Source organism: Sus scrofa, chromosome 8 (assembly GCF_000003025.6).
Source record: "Sus scrofa isolate TJ Tabasco breed Duroc chromosome 8, Sscrofa11.1, whole genome shotgun sequence".
NCBI classification, from domain to species: Eukaryota; Metazoa; Chordata; class Mammalia; order Artiodactyla; family Suidae; genus Sus; species Sus scrofa.
Window position 1 is genome coordinate 81,076,396 of NC_010450.4, and position 15,357 is coordinate 81,091,752.

A 15,357-nucleotide genomic window follows, 5' to 3' on the forward strand; every position below is an offset into this window, starting at 1 on the left:
CAAGGCCAAAATCACTACAAGGTAGCACCATAAACGCCTTTCTCTTCATACCCACCCACGTCCCTCGCCACGGGGCAGCTTCGAACTGTCTGGGCTGCCCAGTGAGGTCTCGTAGGTGAAGTCACACAAGCCTGAAGGCCAGGAAAGAGGGATAGAAAACTCCGGACTCAGCCAGAGAGATAAGCAACAGGCTTGCACGGAAGAAGCCAACAACTACAACTTCCCATGAGCAGGCGCAGTGGCCTTTCTGCAACTTCCCTCCCACGGGAGGGGGCAGGCGCGACGTGCCCACGTCGGGCGCGCTGACGTTCTTGTAGCGTGCGCCGCCAGCCAGTGGGGGCCGTCCGTCGGGGAAGGGGCGGAGCTTCTGCCTGCGGAGGGTGGGCGCTCGGTGCCGTTGGGGTGTGGGTTTCCTAGACGGATTCTCGCGCTGCAGTTTGTTACATGGAAGTGTAGGCAGCGAGGCAGTTTACTCGTTCCGTTTGCCAAAATATCTTCCCTTTGGTTATATAAGCGCAGGTTTCGGGTGGTGTCTCTGCCATGCCGAACTCGAGGCCCAGGCCCCGCCAGGGCCCCCGGAGTGGCGCCGGGGCAGCCGGGCGAGACGAGCTGGTGTCTCAGTCCTTGCAAAGCGCAGAGCACTGCCTGGGTGCCCAGGACTTCGGCACCGCCTATGCCCACTACCTCCTTGTGCTCAGCCTGGCGCCGGAGCTGAAAGACGATGTGAAGGTGAGGAGGGCCTTTATTTCTCTCACTTGCAGGCAGATCCTCTGTTCTTCTTGTGTAAATCAATCATTCGGGAGCGAGGCTATGAGCGCCTGGATGTTGCTGTTAATATTTATTGTTCACCCTTGATTTGTTGTTGTTCGTACTACAACCAGCCTGTCAGAAAATACTGTCTGCTCTACCTTCGAAATATGTATTCGGAATCGGATCACTTCTGACCATCTTTTTTTGGTACCTTCGTTCAAGCCTCAATCATCTGCAGGTTTTTGCAGTAGATTCAGGCTCAGAACTAGGTTTTCTCCTGCAGTCTACCTCAACATAACCAGCTTGAGCTTTTTTTTTTTTTTTTTTTTTTTTTTTTTTTTACATAACAAAAGCCAGATGATTTCATTTCTCTTTTTCAAAACTTTCATTCAAAAATTTTCATTTCAAAATTTCAAAACAAAAATTTCAACAAAATTCCAAGGGTTGTATTGCACATGAAGCCTCAGGTGGTCTGCCATCTCCTGTATCTAGTAAGTACAAGGCTCTACCCCAGTGCCAGGGCCTTTGCACTCTATTGTTGTGTGGAAGGAATGTCGTGGATTTCTGTAGTTGAAATAAGTTTGGAGTTAGCCTGAAGCAATCATTTGATGATGCATTCTTTAAGTTTCATTTTTTTTTTTTTTCCCTGTCTTTTTTTTAGGACTGGACCCATGGAATATGGAGGTTCCCAGGCTAGGGGTCAAATCAGAGTTGTAACTGCTGGCCTACACCACAGCCACAGCAACTCAGGATCTGAGCCAAGTCTGCGACTTACACTGCAGCTCACGCTGGATCCTTAACCCTCTGAGCAAGGCCAGTGACAGAACCTGCGTCCTCATGGATGATAGATTCGTTTCCACTGAGCCACGATGGGAACTCCTAAATTTAAATTTTGGATTATTTGTGACAGTTATTCTTTTGAAATACTGTACATTTTTTTTCAAGTTGTTTTAGAATCTAAATTTCAAAAAAGTGATTTAACTTAATTTTGCATTCAGTTTTCAGCCTGAAGCTACTTTGCCTTTTTTCACCCAAGGACTCTCAACCTCAGTACTATTGCTATTTTGGATGGGGTCTTTGTTGTGGAAAGCTGTCTTGTGAATTGTAGTATGTTTAACAAAATCTCTGACCTCTACCCTTTAGCTCTCAGTAGCATCTCGACATTTGTAGTTCACATAAATTTAGCTAAAATTCAGGACCAGCTGGCTTCAGGGAGGAGAAAGTGTTATGCTGAGAGGTTTGCTCTTCTAGGTGGGCAGAAATAGAATAATGGATCAATCCAAGTGCTTTCCCCCAATTCTTTGTTCCTTACTTTTCTCTTTTGTAAAACAAGGACATTACCTTTTTTATGTTTAGTGTGTATTAGAAGTATATCTAGGAGTTCCCTTGGTGTTGCAGCAGGTTAAGGATCCGGTGTTGTCACTGCTGTGGCTCAGGTCGCATCTGTGGCTCGGGTTCAGTCTTTGGCCCCTGAAATTCTTCATGCTGCAGGTGCAGCCAAAAAAAGAAAGTGTATCTGAAGTTTTTATTTCAGTGCCTGGTATTTGGTAGGGTTAAGTAACTGGATGTATTTCCTGCAGAACAAAGTCTCATATTTCTTTGCATGGGCCTCTGAAAAGACCTATCTCTAGTCTTATTTTGTGCCGTTCCTCATACTCACACCTCAGCCACACCTAGCTACTTACCTATAGATTTCCCGATCCATTTAATATAATCTGTTTTTTTTTTTTTTTTTTTTTACTCCTCACACCCTAGATTCTTCTTTACCCTTGCCAGGTATCAACTCTTCTGTGTAAAATATGTGAAGATGATATAAAATGTGTTAGTGATAAAGCTGCAATGGCTACAGCCTTCTCTCTTTCCACCAGGTTGCAGTGTGGAGAATGGAGAAGGTGTCATTGGAGCTAGAGTGACAGTGGGAAGTCTTTTGAGGTAGTCCCGTGAGTAGTTATAAGAGCCGCATTATAACAGTTGGGAGAGAGGCAATGATAGATTTAAGATATTGAGAGAGAATTGGCTGGGTTTGAAGTGAATTGTATTGGAGTTAAGGTACCATTCAAAGGTGACTTCACGCTCTTGAGGCTGGGTGGCACTTTAATCTTATAGCCTGTGTGAGAGGAATATGATGGATTCAGTTTAGAGCCTTTTGAATTTTTCAAAATTGTATGTTAGATTTCTCAGTGAGGCCTCTGTGAGGATAGGAACAGGATTTCTATTGTCATTGCTTTTCCTTGCACACTGATCAGGAGCTATTTGGGTCGAGCTGAATTTGAGATGGCTGAGGGTGCCATCCCTGGTTGAGGTGACTAGTAGGGAGTGCTGTCTGTGGGTCTGAGGTTCTGAAAAGAGGGTCTTGATGGAAGATGTAGATGTGGCATCCATCAACACACAGGTGATGGTTAATACATCGGGGATGCATGAAAAAAGACAAGAGGGTCAAGGATATACTCCTAAAACATTGGAGCCCACAAAAAAGAGGTAGGTAGAGAGTATGATATGGCAGCCAAGTATGGAGAGAGCTTAGAGCGTGGTCACACTGTCTTAATCCTGCATGTTACTGCCATATAGCTGGTAAAATGTCCTCATTTATGCATTTATTTCTTTAGCAAACAGAGCCTAATAGGCTAAATAAAACTTAAATAATTATAATTATGTTTTAGTCTCTGTGGAATCTTTAACCAGTGTTGAATATGTTATGTTATTCATATTATCGTATGTTATTCATATTCATATGAATATGAACCAGTGTTCATCACTTATGTTATTGACTAAAATTCCTGTTTTTTTCTTTTGTCAAGGAAACTTTTCAGTATACGCTCTTCAGATGGGCTGAAGAACTTGATGCTCTTAGTCGAACACAGGACTTACTTGGTTGCTATGAGCAAGCCATGGAACTATTTCCTGATGACGAAGTGATCTGCAACAGCATGGGGGAGCATCTCTTCAGGTGTGATAGTGGTATCACTTGCTAAGAATCATTCTGTATCAGCCTGGATTGGCTGATCCTGCTACACAGAGTCCATCTTCACACATTAGCAACCACTTTCCACTTAAATGAAATCTAGTTTAAAGGTTTTTAAATATCTCCACAAAATAGTTAAAAATCTACATCATAACTTCAGGGTTTCTTTAGTTCTTCAGTTTATGTAAGATGAGTTACTTCAGTTATATTTCCAGATTGTACACATGTGATGACTGTAACATTCTAAGACTTATGTTTCAAGGTAAACTCAGTTGAACAGAAAATTGGAGTTCTACACACTTTTGGCAGATGCTATTGGGGATCTATTTTAAGACATTCATCTGAGCAATTAATAGTCATTGGGCAAAAAAACCACTTGGTGTTAATTTGTGTGTGGAGATGTAACTATGCACATTCTGAATTCAGACGTTGGCAGGTGAGAATTTATTATAGTGTGATTGTGACTTTTGCTGTACAGTTTACCTTTATTCTTTAGGGCGGTGGCTCTTAGCTTTTCTTTGCTCATCGAAAACAGTGTATCACTCACTTCCCACCAAAATAATCACTATTTCAAGGGAAAAAGATTTCTAAAGTAAATGGCAGCTTCCGTTTCTGACATTTATTTGTGAAATCAAATTTGTCTCAACTTTACCACTTTGTGTTAACCCAGTAGCATCAGATTTAAAGAAAATATAGTTAAATTGTTAATTAAGAAGATAATTTTTTTTCTAGTTAAAAGGAAAAAAGCATTTTTATAGTTCATTGGTATTATTGACACACATTTTGAGTGTTTCCTTATGAAAAACTATTTCAATTGAGTGGATCATATTTTTCAGATTAGCATTGCAATTTAAGAAAATGGAATGATGTATTAAAGATCAGGCCTGAGGGAAGCACAGACCTAGGGAATTATTGGGAGTAACTTTGGCATTGATTCACTAGATGGTTGATATTTTGAAATTTTCTAATATCCATTGCTAAGTTGGTGTCTCAACAAATAGATTACATCCAATGCATTTGGTGTTGTTCTGTGTGCTATGGCAGCTGCAGAATGAGAATAAAAATAACAGATACTAACCATAAACATTTTAAGTTTACCCTAAAGTGTAAGTGCCTGTCATTTGACATAGGGCCCTTTCCTTTTGTAAGGGTCCAGGTCCCTCTTTGGGTTCCAGAATGTATTTTTTTGCTCAAACCCATACCCAAAACAAATAGTTTGATTCAGTTTCTTTAAACTTGACAGATTGCCTAACGGTGCTTGTGTGAGTGTTACAGGGTTCAGCTAGCTCCGTTCTCTTCCTCGTGTGGACCATACTGGTGGCGATGCACAAATCACCAGTCAATGACAGAGAAATAGAGAATTTGAGAGCAAACGATAAAAAAATGTATGTAGCAGTTTGACATTGCTGTAAATTCAAGCACGTGATCAGGGAACTCACCACTGAAGAGAGTACAGACCACTTTGCTTGCTTTTGAAATCTGGTGTGAGAGTCACATGCTAAACGTGTGCAGTACAGCTGGATTGGTCTGCAGATGGTTAAATATTTTAAGAGGAGGAGGGTGTTTTTTTTATCATAGACAGTTTAAGAAGCACTGTTCTGGATGGTTTGATAGTTTTCTTCCCCTCTCTTTTATTATTGATATGTTCACTTCTAATCCATATCAGTTTTTGAGGTGACTCACCTTTAAGTTTTTTCCTTAAACACAATGGCTCTCTTTTTGCAATCATATTTGGTTTCTGTTGTATTTAATTAAAATATGTAGTCATAATAACACATGCAACTGGTGTAAACTTTCTGGCAGCAGATACAACTGACTCTTGATGACCATTCAACTCAGTTGCTGAGAGAAAAGGTACTTAGGCACAGCATAGAGGCACCTACTAGCCATAGGGTCTTGTATTTTTTTTCCCTTTTTGGCCGCACCCATGGCATATGGAAGTTCTTGGGCCAGCAATGCTGGATCCTTTAACCCACTGCACTGGGTCGGGATGGAACCCACACCTCCACAGTGACCTGAGCCGCTGAAGTTGGATTCCCAACCCATTGTACCACAGCGGGAATGTCTTTTACAGATGGAATGGTTTTTAGAAACCACTGATGTTCTAGAAAGTTATTTCATTGGAGGATGATTGGAGATCTTTCTATACTACAGTACAGTAGTAATTCATAGTCACGTCCTTGTTAGTGTCTCGGAATATGTGACTATCGGGGATTCAGAAAGGAAAGAAGTGACTGAGAATTGTAGTTCTTACAGAAAGCGTCTCAGAGAGGTGGTGCCTGGGTCCAAGAGGACTCGGGGTGCTGGCAGGGGGTTATCAGGCCAGATAATGGCATGAACAAAGGCACTGAAATTGATAGCACAGAGTCAAATGTTTTCTCTGTCATTTTTTACTCTAGAATGGGCTTTAGAGATGAAGCAGCCGGCTATTTTCGTAAAGCAGTGAAACTAAACCCTGATTTCAGTGATGCAAAGGAGAATTTTTACCGTGTTGCAAACTGGTTGGTGGAACGCTGGCACTTTATCATGCTTAATGACACCAAAAGGAATACGATTTATAATGCAGCAATCCAAAAGGCGGTTTGTTTGGGGTCCAAAAGTGTTTTGGACATTGGAGCAGGAACTGGAATACTAAGGTTTGTTGTAATTATGTTTTAATTACATATATATGTATGGTAATGTAAATTGAAGGTTTTTACCAAATATGGAAAATTTAATGGTAGAATTTAAAGAGTTTAATTTCTCATAATCTTGTTATGATTATTCATAAACTATTATTATTTCGCTGTAACTTTTACTTTCTCAAGAACTTGACATAACCACCAAGAGAAATTTGAGGTTGTCATTGAAATTTGAATAATGAATTTTAGAAGTTTTTCTTTTAACATTAACATTCTGGTTGAATCTAGTTATTTAAAATAGTAGCATTCTGCATGCCAGGTGTGTCTTAATAAGGTGGATGTCATGATTTATTGATGATTTGTTTCTTGACAAGAACAGTATTTCATTAAAAAAAAATACAGAATGGATAATGGTAGTGTTAAAGAATAAAAGGAAAACCCCATGTTTAAGCATCATGAAATTCCACTAAAATTTAAAAAAATACAGTAGATTATTTTTCCCTGATGGAGCACTTTTTCCCTTTGTAGCATGTTTGCTAAAAAAGCTGGAGCACACTCGGTGTATGCCTGTGAGTTATCCAAGACCATGTTTGAGCTTGCCTGTGATGTAGTGGCAGCAAACAAGATGGAAGCAGGGATCCAGCTCTTACATATGAAGTCGCTTGACATAGAAATTCCAAAACACATTCCTGAAAGGTATTATAGTATGAACTACTGTTAGTGTTTGTAAGCCACTGTTTTATTTTTTAAGTCACATTTCTAGTTTCTAGTCCAAACAAAAATGCTAAAACCCTCCTATTTTAAAGATACGAGTATAGGATAGTTCAGCATGAGATGGATTTTCATGATAAGGTCAGATTCTTGATTAAAAAATATTTAAAGATCTTGAGAAAAATTTGTGGCAAGGGATTTAATAAATAAACTTCACTTTTAGTAAGTTACTTTACCTTTGTTAATTTCAGCATTCCAGTTGTAAAAATGGATAGTCGCTCAATAACTATTTAAAAATTGTACTTGAAAATAAGGCTTGAGTAGATTAAACTTGATGGACTTATCATATTCACTGTTAATATCCTTGGCCAAAATGAAAGCTTTGGAAGTGTCAGCTGTCAGTGTATTTTGGCTTGGGCCCTCCAAATGCTTTGAATGTTATAAGTCTTAGCTTTTATGTATGTTATTTCACTTTGATCCATATCACAAGGGGGAATGGAATTTTGGAGCTAGAAGGGATTTAAAAATCATCTGGTCCAACAAACTATCAGTTTAGATATAGTTTTCTCTGTGTACCACTTGCTTTACTACTTCTCCTGGGTAGTCTGTCTTTTCATCTTAAATTCTGTGTACATCGAAACAGGGCTTTTTGGGAGTTCCCTCATGGTTCAGTGGGTTAGGCCTCTGGCGTTGTCATTGCCGTGGCTCTGGTTATCGCCTTGTCACAGTTTCCATCTCTGGCCTGGGAACTTCTGCACCCCCTGGGTGTGGCCAAAAAGTCTTCTTCCATATATGTATAAAAATGTTTATATTTACATAATAGTTATGCTTTTCAATGGTCTCTAGCTTTGTTCTTGTGAAAGAAGTCCTGTTAGATTGCTGAAGCAGGTGTACCTGTTCTATAGAGGTAAACTGTCCTCAGTTGTCTTAGTCTGCTCAGGCTGCCATTAACAAACCCCTCAGACTAGATGGCTTAAGCTGAAGACGTTTCTCTCCTTACGTACTCTGGGGGCTAGAAGCCCGTGATCACGGGTGCTGGCAAACCTGGTTTCTGGTGGGTACGCTCTTCCTAGCTTGCAGATGGCCTTCCTGCAAGGTCTTTCCTCTGTGTATGTGAAGATCAGGACCTCACTCCCAGGACCTCATTTAACCTTAAGTACCTAGTAAAGACCCCTTCTCCACGTACAGTCACCCTGGGGCTTAGGGCTTCAACATGAATTTGGGTGGTGCACAATTCGTCCGTAGCATGAATCAGAGGTACCTTGACTTAACCTACATTTTTATCACAGATAGTGTTGTGGAAGGATCTACTGGCTTTAGTTAGGAGATATTGGATTACAATAATAATAATAAATAATAACTTATTTTGTTTTCTTTTCTTTTTGTCTTTTTATGGCCACACCTGTGACATATGGAGGTTCCAGGCTAGGGGTCAAATCAGAGCTGAAGCTGCTGGCCTACACCACAGCCACAGCAACGCCAGATCCAAGCTGCGTCTGTGACCTACACCACAGCTCACTCATGGTAATGCCGGATCCTTAACCCATTGAGCGAGGCCAGGTATTGAACCTATGTCCTCATGATTATTAGTCAGATTTGTTTCCGCCGAGCCACGACGGGAACTCTGATAATAACTTATTTTGACCTTGAGCAAATCTAGAGACTTGAGGATGTTGGACTAGATGATTTGAGGTTACTTCCACATTCTAAATATATGTAACCATAAATTTTGGAAAAAAATATATATAATATTGGGTTTAGGCACTGTAGGGGATAACAACATTTGTTTCTGTCCTCAAGGCACCTACAATTTAGACAGGAAGATAGGGAATATTCCTGAAAATTTCTTTATCTTCTAACCATGAACAGATGATACCGGCAACAAGTAATAAAGAAGTTCAGAGAAGGGAGAAATTTTTTGGTATATCTTTGAGTGAAATTTTCTAGAAGGAAATAATGGATAGAAGATCAGAGCTCTGTGGATTAGGCTTTTGTGAAAACTCCCAGGTGTGGGTAAAGCAAGAAAAGTAGCAGAAGTAAATGCAGGTAATGGAGGTCAAGGAAGGATTTTGAGGGGCAGACATTCTCACCTGCACTAAGTGTCATTTGTAGATCAAGGAAAATTAGGAACTGAGATTTATTCTTTTGGTAAGTAGGGGAGTCATTGATGGTAGAGACTAATTTTATAGGGTATTGGGGTTAGAAGTCCAGTGACTCAAGGCCAAGGAGGGGGGAATGGGTAAAGGTTAATGGGTGTGACCCAGTTGTTTTTTTTTTGCTTTTTTTTTTTTTTTTGCTTTTTAGGGCTGCACTCAGAGCATTTGGAAGTTCCCAGGCTAGGGGTTGCTGCTGGCCTGTGCCACAGCCACAGCCACGCCAGATCTGTACCGTGTCTGTGACCTACACCACAGCTCACGGCAACACCGGATCCTTAACCCAGTGAGCAAGGCCAGGGGTTGAACCTGTGTCCTCATGTATCCTAGTCAGGTTCGTTAACCGCTGAGCCACAATGGGAACTCCCAGGTGTGACCCAGTCTTAAGGATTTAGGCAAATGAAAGGCTAACCCGAGGAGGCAATGGGTCAAGTGAAGGTTGTGTACTCCCCCTACCGTCCCCACCAAGAAGTTGCCAGCAGAGAACAGACGAGCCCAAGGAACTTGAGTTCCTCAAGATGCAAAGGTTAAAAAGGAAATGTACTAGAAAATTTTACGTATGGACTGTTTCTATAATATACTCTTCCTTTCTTCTCTTAGCTTTGACATCTTTCATATAAATAGCATGATATTTTACTTACACATATCTTTAAAAAATCATTCTATAGAGTGTCCCTAGTTGTAACAGAAACTGTCGATGCAGGTTTATTTGGAGAAGGAATTGTGGAGAGTTTAATTCATGCATGGGAGCATTTACTCTTACAGCCAAAGGTAAGCAGCATGAAAACACTTACGTTTGATTAAGATTTCATTATTCAGTGGATAATTTATTGAGTCCCTAGCAGAGCTGCAAAGCAGTATGAGGTATATCCCACTATTGAGGCGTAATTATAAAGAATTCTGTGCAAAAAAAACCCAATAATGCAGTGGATACTTGAGTGCCCAAATGAGGTATACAGGCAAAAATACTCGAGGAAGGAATTCTTAGGAATTGAGGTTACGTTATGAAGGAATCGATTCGTTGTATTCTTGAATAGGGTTGAGAAAGTGAAGTCCTTTTCAGTCTCACAGCTTTCACTGCTTGGATTTTTGACATATTATCAAAAGGGAATGTGATAACTGGCGTGATATGGTTTTAAGGTACCAATTAGACCCAAGCTCCTGATTGGACAGGACTAGTTCTTTTTATTTTTAAGTTATGTTTATTTGTTTCTTTATTTTTGGCTTTTCAGGGCTGCACCCGCGGCATATGGAAGTTCTGAAGCTAGGAATCAAATCAGAGCTGCAGCTGCTGACCACAGCCACAGCACTGCTGGATCCCAGCCGCATCTGTGACCTGCACCGAAGCTCACAGCAACTCTGGATCTTTAAGCCACTGAGCGAGGCCAGGGATTGAATCCGCATCCTCATGGATACTAGTCAGATTTATTACCACTGAGCCACAGTGGGAACTTCAGGACTAATTCTTTAATTGCCAAGTTATATTTTGCATAGAAATCCTCTATTGTGTACCCTAAATTGTAGATTTGGTTTATATATATGTGTTATGAATGAAAGGATTTTAACATGTAGTAAGAATTCACTACTTAGAGAAAATGATTTGGATTTAAAATGGCTAATGAAAGGTTGAAAGCAGAGGATTTTGTTTTTCAAGTAGGTACTGGTGATTTTGGCTTCTCAAAGTCATGCCCACCCAAAATGTGAATAAAACCTATTCAAGCATCAGTTTAAAAAAAAAAAAAAAAGTCATACCCAGGAGTCTTTGTTTTTTGCAGACTTAGAGACTTCTAGCTTCCTACCTTCCTCCCTCCCTATTTGTACTTTAAAAAAAGTATATATGTGATATACACACACATATGTATACATGTACATAGCAACAAAAATTAAAAACCCCCTTAACCTGCTTATCCTTAACTATTGTTTTTTAAAGTTTTATCTTATAAATTTTCATAGCTTGCCATCATACAGACATATTGTGACATAAATGTAACAGGATAAAATTTTTGTTCTTATATTTTTAGACCAAAGGTGAAAATGGTAATTGTGAAAAATATGGGAAAGTTATACCAGCAAGTGCTGTTATATTTGGGATGGCAGTAGAATGTGCAGAGATAAGAAGGCATCATAGGTAAGAGATTATTTAAATAGTAAATATTTTTAAAAAATGGTAATCTCAAGGAGTATATGGTACTTCAAAGGTTGTTTAATGGACATTTATTTGGATGCTAATTTGTAGTTTGATGACCTTCAATTTCATGATGATTGTTCCAGTCTTAATTTTTTTTTTGCTTTTTAACACTTTCTTCAAAGATAGAAGTCTAGAAATTCTCTTGTGGTGCAGCAGGTTAAAGATCTGCATTGTCACTGCAGTGGCCCAAGTCACTGCAGTGGCTTGGGTCACTACTGTGGCACGGGTTTAATCCCTGGCTTGGGAACTCCACATGCTGAGGATGTGGCCACAGGGGGGACAAAAAAGGAACTCTAGGGTTAAAATCAGCTTTCAATTTTGTAGTGGAAAATTAATATTGATAAAACTTACTATCCTTTTGATGTGTGATAGATTCGTGAGAAAAATACTTAGTTCAGACTGACATTATTTTTGTAATTTTTTTTAATGACTGCACCCATGGTATATGGGAGTTCCTGGGCAAGGGATTATTAAATCTGAGTCACAGCTACAGCCTGTGCCACTGCTGCAGCAACACCAAATCCTTTGATCCACTGTGAGGGGCCAGGGATTAAACCCCCACCTCCCAGCAACCCACGCAACTGTAGTCAGATTCTTAATCCACTGCACCACATTGGGAACTCCAGTTCAGACTGATTTTAAATGAAAATGAAATAAAAATTTCCGGTGTGAAAATAATTTTAATTTATCTCATTTTTCTCTTTTTAATAATTATTGATATTATAATGTTTTGTGGTTGGGTGGGATGAAATTTTGAGATCTTTCTACCCTTGAGACAGAAATTTATCAAATGTGATACAGGTGAAAATTTATTTTTAGTTTAGAAATCCTCTTGGTTACATTCTTTTCCTGAATGTTAATGAATTTTTTATTTTGCGAAAATACTAATCCATATTTTGATAGGATTTTTTTTTTGTCTTTTCTAGGGCCACACTCACAGCATATGGAGGTTCCCAGACTAGGGGTCTAATCGGAGCCACAGCTGCTGGCCTACACCACAGCCACAGCAATGCCAGATCCGGGCCGCATCTGCGACCTACACCACAGCTCATGACAATGCCAGATCCTTAACACGCTGAGGGGGGCCAGGGATCGAACCTGCAACCTAATGGTTTCTAGTTGGATTTGTTAACAACTGTGCCACCACAGAAATTCCCTTAATAGGATTTTTTAAGGAGGACCTCCTTCTGCTAATAGTAGTAAAGGTAACACAAATATTTTAGGAAATACTGATGAGTAAAAGAAGGAAATAAAAATCATCCTGAACACCTCCCTAGTAGTTCATCTTTGTTGTATATTCTTCCTTACACTTTTCTATGCATGTTACAGGGTGATAAATAAAATGTTTAGTGAATTGGTAGGGCATGGGCACCAGTCAGACAGTAGCCTTGTCAGAAGATTGGCTGAATTAGAGTGAACTAGTTAGTTGTCAGCTCTGTGTGAGTAAATGTGTGTGTGTATAAATTTAACTTTGTTTCAAAAGAATCAGTAAATATACTAGCTTTTTCTTAGTGAGCCTCTTCATGGTAATACATTTGCTTCACGATTTTTAAAATCAGTTTCCTTGTGTTGCAGTTCTCAGAGTTCAGAATTAAAGAGTTTAGGTTGCTGTCACTTTCCTGCTTTTAAGAACAAGGGTAAGAATATACAGTGGAGAAAAGATATACAGTGGAGAAAAGATACCCTAACCCTAACCCTAACTCAGTGGGTTAAGAACCTGGCTAGCATCCACGAGGATGTGGATTTAATCCCTGATTAACCCACTTAATCAGTGGGTTAAGTGTCTGGTGTTTCTCCAAGCTGTGGTGTAGGTTGCAGATATGGCTTGGATCTGGTGTTGCTGTGGCTGTGGTATAGGGCAGCAGCTGCAGTTCTGATTCAACCTCTAGCCTGGGAGTGTCCATATGCTGCAGGTGTGGCCATAAAAAGAAAGAAAGAAAAAAAGAAAGCCTGTTGAATGGGAGAAAATGTTTTCAAATGATATGACCAGTAAGGGGTTATACCCAATATATATAAACAGCTCTTAAAATTCAACATCAAAAACCCCAAAAACTCAGGAGTTCCCATCATGGTGCAGTGGAAATGAATCCAACTAGGAACCGTGAAGTTGTGGGTTCCATCCCTGGCCTTGCTCAGTGGGTTAAGGATCCAGGGTTAATTGTGAGCTGTGGTGTAGGCTGCAGACGTGGCTCAGATTTGGCATTGTTGTGGCTGTGGCATAGACTGTCAGCTGCAGCTCCAGTTTGACCTCTAGCCTGGGAACCTCCATCAACAGATGAATGGTTAAAGATGTGGTGTGTATATATATATATATATATATATATATATATATATATATATATATACACACACACAATGGAATACTCCTCAGCCATAGAAAAGAAGGAAATTTTGCCATTTTCAGCAACATGGATGGACTGGAGGGCATTATGCTATGTGAAATAAGACAAAGATGAATACTGTATAATATCACTTATATGTGGAACCTAAAATACATAGCAAACTGGTGGATATTTTTTAAAAAAGCAGACTCAGGTATAGAGAATAAACTAGTGGCTACCAGTGGGGAGAGGAAGGCGGGAAGGGCAATATAAGGATAGGGAGTAAAGAGGTGCAAACTATTAGGTATAAAATAAGCTGCAAGGACATATTGTACAACATGGGGAATATAGGCAATATTTTTTAATAGCTCTATTTAGTGTAATCTTTAAAAATTGTGAATCAGGGAATTCCTATTGTGGTGCAGTGGAAACAAATGTGACTCGGAACCATGAGGTTTCAGGTTCGATCCCTGGCCTTGCTCAGTGGGTTAAGGATCTGGCATTGCTGTGAGCTGTGGTGTAGGTCGCAGATGTGGCTCAGATCTGGCGTAGCTGTGGCTGTGGTGTAGGCTGGCAGCTGTAGCTCCGATTAGACCCCTAGCCTGGGAACCTCCATATGCCGTTGGTGTGGCCCTAAAAAGACAAAAGACAAAAAAAATAAAAAATAAGATAAAAATAAAAATTGTGAATCACTATATTGTACACCTGTAACTTCTATAACATTGTACAGCAACTATACTTTATTTTTAAATTAAAAAAATTTTTTTTTGTCTTGTTAGGGCCACACCCGCGGGATATGGAGGTTCCTAGGCTAGGGGTTGAATCAGAGCTATAGCCGCTGGCCTATGCCACAACCACAGTAACCTGGGATCTGAGCCATGTCTGTGACCTACACCACAGCGCACAGCAACACTGGATCCTTAACCCACTGAGTGAGGCCAGGGATTGAACCCGCAACCTCTTCGTTCCTAGTCGGATTCGTTAACCACTAAGCCACGATGGGAACTCCCAACTATGCTTTAGTAAATGAAAATCAATGTTTTGGAGTTCCCGTTGCTCAGTGTTAACGAATCTGACTGGTATCCATGAGGATGCAGGTTTGATCCCTGGCCTCACTCAGTGGGTTAAAGATCGGGTGTTGCTGTGAGTTGTGGTATAGGTCACAGATGCGGCTCAGATCCTGCTTTGCTGTGCCTGTGGTTAGGCCGATGGCTGCATGCAGCTCCCATTAGACCCCTAGCCTGGGAACATCCATATGCCACATGTGTGGCCCTAAGAAGCAAAAAAGAAAAAATTTTTTTAAAAGAAAACTAATGAATGAGACGAAAAGAACAAGGGTAAATATCTTCGTACTTATGTGCTTGTTCGCTTGTCTTTGTTATTTTCTTAGGACAACTTCCTTAATAATTACTGAGTTGAAGAGCATGCACATATTTCAGGCTATAGAGACATATGGCTGAATTGCCCATCTGGAAACCTTGGTTGTGTCTCGCTGAGATTTCTTGCTGTAATGTGATTCTAAGCTCTTTGCCCTTGTTAGTTTCTCTTTGTATTTTATAGGAAAACCACTAAAATTGTTACCTTAGGTGAAATAGAAATTTAGTGACTGGTATCTGCCCTTTTGAAAAGGATTTATGCATCATCGATTCAT

General features: G+C 40.1%; 1 protein-coding gene across 5 annotated transcripts in view; it reads left to right on the plus strand.

The window, feature by feature from the left end:
* The window catches only part of PRMT9 (protein arginine methyltransferase 9), a 36,837-nt gene continuing 21,793 nt past the window's right edge, over positions 314-15,357 (plus strand). The window contains exons 1-7 of one of the 5 annotated variants that reach the window (XM_021101524.1): positions 601-729; positions 2,619-2,682; positions 3,549-3,697; positions 6,112-6,348; positions 6,862-7,029; positions 9,866-9,968; positions 11,219-11,325. In XM_021101524.1, the coding sequence (XP_020957183.1) occupies positions 3,639-3,697; positions 6,112-6,348; positions 6,862-7,029; positions 9,866-9,968; positions 11,219-11,325 (674 nt within the window). In that variant the 5' untranslated portion in view covers positions 601-729; positions 2,619-2,682; positions 3,549-3,638. Of the gene's footprint in view, positions 730-2,618; positions 2,683-3,548; positions 3,698-6,111; positions 6,349-6,861; positions 7,030-9,865; positions 9,969-11,218; positions 11,326-15,357 lie in introns of all 5 variants that reach the window. The other 4 variants (XM_021101522.1, XM_021101525.1, XM_021101523.1 and 1 more) reach the window with 4 other exon arrangements.